General features: G+C 38.1%; 1 protein-coding gene across 1 annotated transcript in view; it reads right to left on the bottom strand.

Annotated features, from left to right (window-relative positions):
• LOC110462289 overlaps positions 1-4,941 on the bottom strand; it is a 15,765-nt gene extending 10,824 nt beyond the window's left edge. Inside the window, exons 1-3 of the mRNA XM_021516202.1 lie at positions 4,848-4,941; positions 3,542-3,684; positions 2,685-2,848 (exon numbers count right to left, since the gene is read on the bottom strand). Coding sequence (XP_021371877.1) covers positions 2,685-2,848; positions 3,542-3,684; positions 4,848-4,941 — 401 coding nt within the window. The remainder of the gene's footprint in view (positions 1-2,684; positions 2,849-3,541; positions 3,685-4,847) is intronic.
• Between the last annotated feature and the right edge of the window lie 4,280 nt (positions 4,942-9,221).

Below are 9,221 nucleotides of genomic sequence, written 5' to 3'. Positions count from 1 at the left end.
GTGAAACCTTCATGACATTTACACCCTCAAACACGTCTGATACCATCGTTTCTCTATCAGTGGAGACCGTCATGACGTTTACACTCACTGATAAGTCTGATACTATCGTATCTCTATCAGTGGACACAGTCATGACATTTACACTCACTGATCAGTCTGATACTATCGTATCTCTATCTCTATCAGTGGAGACCGTCATGACGTTTAAACTTACTGACACGTCTGGTACCATCGTATCTCTATCAGTGGAGACCGTCATGACATTTACACTCGCTGATAAGTCTGATACCATCGTATCCCTATCAGTGGAGACCGTCAGGACGTTTACACTCACTGATACGTCTGATATCATCGTAATTCTGATACTATCGTATCTCTATCTATATCAGTGGAGACCGTCATGAGGTTTAAACTTACTGACACGGCTGGTACCATCGTATCTCTGTCAGTGGAGACCGTCATGAATCTATCAGTGGAGACCGTCATAACATTTACACTCACTGACACGTCTGATACCACAGTTTATCTATCAGTGGAGACCGTCATGACATTTACACGCACTGATAAGTCTGATACCATCGTATCTCTATCAGTGGAGACCGTCATGACATTTACACTATACTATCGTATCTCTATCAGTGGAGCCCGTCATAACGTTAACACTCACTGATTAGTCTGATACTATCGTATCGGTATCAGTGGAGCCCGTCATGACATTTACCCTCACTGATAAGTCTGATATCATCGTATCGCTATCAGAGTCTGATACCATCGTATCTCTCTCAGTGCAGACCGTCATAACGTTAACACTCACTGATAAGTCTATACTATCGTATCTCTATCAGTGGAGATTGTCATGACGTTTACACTCAGGGATAAGTCTGATACCATCGCATGTATATCATTGGAGATCTGCATGGCATTTCACACTTTTAAATCTACTGGATGTAAAGACACACAGAATGGCTTTGGATAGTCATAACGTTAACACTCACTGATTAGTCTGATACTATCGTATCTCTATCAGTGGAGATTGTCATGACGTTTACACTCAATGGTAAGTCTGATACTATCGTATCTCTATCAGTGGAGATTGTCATGACGTTTACACTCAGGGATAAGTCTGATACCATCGCATGTATATCATTGGAGATCTGCATGGCATTTCACACTTTTAAATCTACTGGATGTAAACGTATCGCTATCAGTGGAGATCGTCATGACGTTTACACTCGCTGACACGCCTGATACCACAGTTTATCTCTCAGTGGAGACCGTCATGATATTTAAACTCACTGATAAGTCTGATTCCACAGTATATCTATCAGAGGAGACCGTCATGACGTTTACACTCAGGGATAAGTCTGATACCATCGCATGTATATCATTGGTGCTAACATCGTATCTATATCAGTGGAGACCGTCATGGCGTTTACACTCACTGACACGCCTGATACCACAGTTTATCTATCAGTGGAGACCGTAATGACATTTACACGCACTGACAAGTCTGATACCACAGTTTATCTATCAGTGGAGCCCGTCATGACATTTACACTCTCATGACGTTTACACTCACTGGTAAGTCTGATACTATCGTATCTCTATCAGTGGAGATTGTCATGACGTTTACACTCACTGGCACGTCTGATACCACAGTATCAGTGGAGACCGTCATAACATTAACACTCACTGATAAGTCTAATACTATCGTATCGCTATCAGTGGAGACCGCCATGACGTTTACACTCACTGACACGCCTGATACCACAGTTTATCTATCAGTGGAGCCCGTCATGACATTTACCCTCACTGATAAGTCTGATATCATCGTATCGCTATCAGTGGAGACCGCCATGACATTTACACTCACTTATAAGTCTGATCCCACAGTATATCCATCAGTGTAGACCGTCATGACATTTACCCGCACTGATAAGTCTGATACCATCGCATGTATATCATTGGAGATCTGCATGGCATTTCACACTTTTAAATCTACTGGATGTAAAGACACACAGAATGGCTTTGGATAGTCATAACGTTAACACTCACTGATAAGTCTAATACTATCGTATCGCTATCAGTGGAGACCGTCAGGACGTTTACACTCACTGATACGTCTGATCCCACAGCATATCTATCAGAGGAGACCGTCATGACATTTACACTCACTGATAAGTCTGATATCATCGTATCGCTATCAGTGAAACCGTCATGACATTTACACTCACTGATACGTCTGATATCATCGTAAATCTATCAGTAGAGTCCGTCATGACATTTACACTCACTGATAAGTCTGATCCCACAGTATATCTATCAGAGGAGACCGTCATGACGTTTACACTCAGGGATAAGTCTGATACCATCGTATCTCTATCAGTGGAGATTGTCATGACGTTTACACTCACTGATAAGTCTGATACCATCGCATGTATATCATTGGAGATCTGCATGGCATTTCACACTTTTAAATCTACTGGATGTAAAGACACACAGAATGGCTTTGGATACAAATTTCAACACCTTCACAATCAAACTAAATGTTGATAAGACATATTGAAAACGTTACAAGAATACAGTCAAACCCTGAAAGAGTCGATCGAAAAATGAAACATTGAATTCTAGTTATAGCTTGATATTGCCTGTTACACAGAACCCTTATATACTTGGTACTTTACCCTGCCATTGAGAAGTAGTTTATAGGTGTGCTTGGTTCCAACAGATCAGTGTAGGAAGAATTGATGAGCTTGGTTCTGTCAAACCAGGTTGATTTATCGCAACCTTGCGCATCAAATTCAAGGAATGCCTTCTGTTTGTGACCGACGTAAACACCGACTTTCACCTATAAATAAAACACGAAATAACAAATACATTGTCAAACGTATCATTATTCTTTATTTATATAACAAATTGTATGATTGGATCATACTGCTCGCAGGGAAATAAAAAATCGGGTAAGCCTCACGCACTCGAGTTTCCCCAGCTATGTTTATTCGGAGCCTCTTTGCGCCACCAATCCCAAGTGAACATAGCAGACAACAATTGCGCTTAAACTTGATCTTCTGTACTATCTTGTAATTGTGACGGAGAAACCTGTGTTGTTTATCGGAATATTTCTCATGAGATTTCAAAATGTAATAAATATGTTTAAAGATTCTTCTGCACAAGGCATACCTACATTTTCTATGCAAGAGAGGATTTATAACGATCGCAGTCGAGCATAACTTATTTGGTAGGAGTTGACTGAACCTTGTTTTGAAACGTTATATCACATATATATTATTGCATTGATTGTTTCCCTGAAGACGGGTATGACTATTCGGTATTTCAGCGTCAGTGAACACAATTGATGTAAATGCATTCTTTATTTCATTTGATCAATTTTTTACTCGTTCTTCATTATTAAGTTGACATTTGTTTGTAATAACAGAACAGATAATAGAAAGGAGACAAAACATCATCCTTAGAGGCTTTTTGCGTTGTTGTTGTCATTTCCTACATGAGTCTAAGCCATTTATTCCTTGTTTACTCTTACCTTTGTTATGTTCATGTCGTCCCAGTAATTGATGATGTCCGACTTGTAATGGTCTCTGAATGTATTGTTAAGGATTTGCGCTTCCACCACATAACTGTTGAACGTTGTATTGCCCAGAAATAAATCGTAAATACTTGTTGATCCTGGAAACAAATATTGTTTTTAAAAATCGAAACGATCAATTACCATATATATTGGCTGTTAACAAGTACTATTAGCAATATTATTTCATTTTTTTGTATCAAAGTTTTGCTAACATTGATTATAGATATCATTGAAAGGGTACAAGGAGAATAGGACCAGGCATTTAGGAAAGATAATCGTATTCTGCTTAATCGCCAAAAATCCATCATGTAATCGAAATAATTGCATGACCTCAAAGTGAAACCTTTGGTGCTGAAAACGAACACCAAGGTTAAAAAATGAACAAAACCAAAAAACTTCAGACATCCATATTGCACTAAAATATGAAATATTTTCAAATGAGGTAAAAATGGCGACCGTAAATAATGTCGGTAAACCTCGTGTCTCTTTACACAACTTCAAGCTACTAACTTTAGTCAGATAAACATGACCAAGCACGATTCTTTAGGGAACCTATATATACTCATCACACTTAGATGATTACAATAGGGGAGACTGGGGCAAGTTCAGCCTCGAGGTAAGTCCGGCTTTCCCTGATATTTTTGGTTTTGAGCAAACATTTACAACTATGAGAAACGAAGTAGTTTATTTTGCTGGGCGGGACATTCAAAAAATATTCACTCCCATTCACGGTTATAAAAGATAACGAGGAAACTTAATTATAAAATTACTTAAAAGGAGAAAGTAATTTTTTGGAGGAAAGAAAGAAAACCATGACTTCACTTCTCTTTAGGGACTTTCATATTGTCATACTAAACGCATTTATTTAAATATCAATTCGGAACATGATGCCGGGGCAAGTTTAACTCATGCAACACATAAGAAGTCAAGAAGTTGGCGGGAAAATCTTACGTTGAATGCTTTATGACGTCATGCCTGTCTGAATTTCCCCCAAAGTGGTGCACGTTCGGCCATCCAATCATCCATCAGAAAAAGCTGAATACTTCTTCATGAATAGACGTGTTTTCCCTATTGCTATTTTTCATGAAAGGCGTGGAATTTCTCTTCTAATACTTGAATACAAATGGGTCTAGCTTGCTCTGGTCTTCCCACTATTCAGGTTATATCGTCTAAAATTATGTAACACATCTCAAACAGACTAGAATTTTATTTGACTTATCTCACTGTTAATATACCATAGTCAAACGTTTGATATACTTACCGCCAGTCACCCCTTTAAACACCAGTACCCATCCGTCATTGTCTGAAGACCATGCCCCTGTGATTAAGTGTATACAGATAATGTGAAGTAGCATTTAAACCTTCATGAATTCACTTAGTCCAAAAAATATACATTTGGACATATAGCTTGTACACCTATCTAACAAACACTGAATTGGGTAGGGCTATATTCATGTCTTGAACAATCTGACCTGCTCAATATAGTAGTAAACGTTTTTGTGGTATATAAAGTTTTTTGGCAATGTTAAAATAGATATGACAATTTCTTGTAGTACACAATAGCTTTTTTTTTTTTGCAGTAGGAAGTTCTTTAAAATAAAATGAAGTTGGAAATAATTTCGATGCTAAAACGAAACCCTAAAAATGTTTCAACCTTTAATTATCAAATGTTGTGCCAAGAAATTTTCCAAATGTGTAGCAAATGAAATGCATTTGCCATTGTCAAATGAAAAAATTCTAGTTAAACATACTTTGAAATAGTTGATTTTAGAATAGTGGTATGAAGGTATCGTATCGAAAATATGGGCCTATCGGTTGTTAGATTATCGAAATATAGTGTTAAAAAAAACACCAATCCGTATGTCAATCATTCAGATTACTTGCCTAAAGTAACAAAAGTAATGGCATAGGTTTTTTGAAGATACGGCATTCAATAAATAACTGAATGTTCTCGTGTCTTTGATTTTAAATTGATCGATTGGTATTTATAGAACACTTTACAAACGTCTTACAATCGTAATATTCGATAGTAATTACGCGAGTTTATATATTAGTAACATTTGATATGTGGAAATAGGTTTAGATTTGAAAACGAACATGAATATATCCAAATGCTAATTAAATCAGTAATATTTCCTTCATAAACGAAATGTTTAGTTCAAACACTTTTTTATGTGCAAGACATTCATATCAATGATTTGTGAAATAGCAACTTGTATCCTAACAGAAGGTTCTTAGAATTAGTTTGGATGGATGGCATACAATGAGATTTGGCTGGCTGGCTGAAATATAACCCTCAACAAACCATGACATTGATTTATTAATAGTAAATGACTAAATTGAGAATTCACAACATAAACCGTGCCACCAGTTACCGAATGACCCTCTTGAACGATGATGAAGGGGCGCAAGTTTGCTCTTTAGCACTTTCCTCGGACATCAGTTCTTACAATTCTAACTATGTACATTAGAGATTCTATAGAGCAGGTAAAGACAATAGTATATCTACGATTGTATGTGTATGTAAGTCTATGATAAATATAGGTAGGAGCGTGGAATAAAAGACAAAAGATCGATGTCAAATAAAACAAAACGGGGTGTGACTGTTAAATCAAAACGGATGGACATTGCACTGATAACGGAAATTTGGTATTAGTGGATTAATGGATATTTATCACGAGAAGGTTTAATCAAACACAGGTAATAGACAGAACGAACTTGGCATAAAGCAGCGTATAGACCCTAACACATGAAAAGCTGAATACGATTCTTTGTAATGCACAAATTATTACTGTATTTGCAAACAGATGATATACATTTGAAGAGCCTCAGTGAGTAAGATCAATAAATGTTTTTTATCTGGATATCATGTGAAAAGGTACGTGCTACTATACCTTTTTGGTCTGATACATTATTTAGTGATAAGAGTCACGCACTACTAACTTGAATCAAACCCATGCTGATAAAATGATAAGTGACTATGCAGACGAACCGTTAGAAATAACCAGACAGAAAAGAAACAATATGTTTTTAGAACTGGTATAACTGAAAATATCCTCTATTTCACACCATCAGACTAACAATATAAACAGCGGAAACAAACAAGTTACGCGAATCTCAGACAAAAACCACACTGACATTATCAACAGCGGAAACAAACCAGTAACGTGAATCTCAGACAAAACCCACACTGACATTATCAACAGCGGAAACAAACAAGTAACGCTTTTCTAAGACACCCCCGCACTGACAATATTAACAGCGGAAACAAACCAGGAACGTCCATCTCAGACAAAACCCGCACTGACAATATCAACAGCGGAAACAAACCAGTAACGCGAATCTCAGACAAAAGTCACACTGACAATATCAACAGCGGAAACAAAGTAGTAACGTGAATCTCAGACAAAACCCACACTGACATTATCAACAGCGGAAACAAACAAGTAACGCTTTTCTAAGACAACCCCGCACTGACAATATTAACAGCGGAAACAAACCAGTAACGTCAATCTCAGACAAAACCCGCACTGACAATATCAACAGCGGAAACAAACCAGTAACGCGAATCTCTGACAAAACCTGCACTGACAATATCACCAGCAGAAACAAACATGTAACGTGAATCTCAGACAAAAGTCACACTGACATTATCAACAGGAGAAATAAACCAGTAACGTGAATTTCAGACAAAACCCACACTGACATTATCAACAGCGGAAACAAACAAGTAACGCCATTCTAAGACAAACCCCGCACTGACAATATCGACAGCAGAAACAGACCAGTAACGCTATTCTTAGACAAAACCCACACTGACATTATCAACAGCGGAAACAAACCAGTAACGTCAATCTCAGACAAAACCCGCACTGACAATATCGACAGCAGAAACAAACCAGTAACGCTATTCTTAGACAAAACCCACACTGACATTATCAACAGCGGAAACAAACAAGTAACGCCATTCTAAGACAAAACCCGCACTGACAATATTAACAGCGGAAACAACCCATCAACGTGAATATCAGACAAAAGTCACACTTACAATATCAACAGCAGAAACAACCCAGTCACGCGAATCTCAGACAAAACCCACACTGACATTAGCAACAGCGGAAACAAACAAGTTACGCCATTCAAAGACAACCCCGCACTGACAATATCAACAGCGGAAACAAACCAGTAACGTAAATCTCAGACAAAACCCGCGCTGACAATATCAACAGCTCAAACAAACCAGTAACGCGAATCTCAGACAAAACCCGCATTGACATTATCAACAGCGGAAACAAACAAGTAACGCCATTCTAAGGCAAAACCCGCACTGACAATATCAACAGCCGAAACAAACCAGTAACGCGAATCTCAGACAAAACCTGCACTGACAATATCGACAGTAGAAACAAACCAGTAACGCCATTCTAAGACAAAACCCGCACTGACAATATCAACAGCGGAAACAACCCATCAACGTGAATATCAGACAAAAGTCACACTGACAATATCACCAGCAGAAACAACCCAGTCACGCGAATCTAAGACAAAAGCACCACTGACAATATCACCAGCAGAAACAAACCATCAACATGAATCTCAGACGAAAGCGACACTGGCAATATCAACGTGGAAAATAATCATCTTCGGACTTAACTCCAAATGACATGATCAACAGCGAAAACAAACCATTATTGTAAATCGCAGGAAAACCCCACACTGACAATATCAACAGCGGAAACAAACCATTATTGTGAATCGCAGGAAAAACACACACTGACAATATCAACAGCGGAAACAAACCAACTCATTTTCAGACAGAACCCGAACTTTCAATATCACCTGTGGAACCAAAGTTATGTTCGGACGAGCTCAACAATGTCAATATCAACAGCAGAAACAAAGTCATTTTCAGACAAACCCACACTGACAATATCAACCAGCGGAGGCAAAGGTTTTGCGGACAAACCAGCAATGACAATATGAGTAAGATCAATAAATGTTTTTTATCTGGATATCATGTGAAAACGTACGTGCTACTATACCTTTTTGGTCTGATACATTATTTAGTGATAAGAGTCACGCACTACTAACTTGGATCAAACCCATGCTGATAAAATGATAAGAGACTATGCAGACGAACCGTTAGAAATAACCAGACAGAAAAGAAACAATATGGTTTTAGAACTGGTATAACTGAAAATATCCTCTATTTCACACCATCAGACTAACAATATAAACAGCGGAAACAAACAAGTAACGCGAATCTCAGACAAAAACCACACTGACATTATCAACAGCGGAAACAAACCAGTAACGTGAATCTCAGACAAAACCCACACTGGCAATATCAACAGCGGAAACAAACAAGTAACATGAATCTCAGACAAAACCCACACTGACATTATCAACAGCGGAAACAAACAAGTAACATGAATCTCAGACAAAACCCACACTGACAATATCAACAGCGGAAACAAACCAGTAACGCGAATCTCAGACAAAACCCGCACTGACAATATCAACAGCAGAAACAAACCAGTAACGCGAATCTCAGACAAAACCCGCACTGACAATATCAACAGCGGAAACAAACCAGTAACGCGAATCTCAGACAAAACCCGCACTGACAATATCA

The sequence above is a fragment of the Mizuhopecten yessoensis genome, unplaced genomic scaffold, assembly GCF_002113885.1.
Source record: "Mizuhopecten yessoensis strain PY_sf001 unplaced genomic scaffold, ASM211388v2 scaffold10771, whole genome shotgun sequence".
NCBI classification, from domain to species: domain Eukaryota; kingdom Metazoa; phylum Mollusca; class Bivalvia; order Pectinida; family Pectinidae; genus Mizuhopecten; species Mizuhopecten yessoensis.
This window is presented reverse-complemented; position numbering and strand designations above follow the sequence as displayed.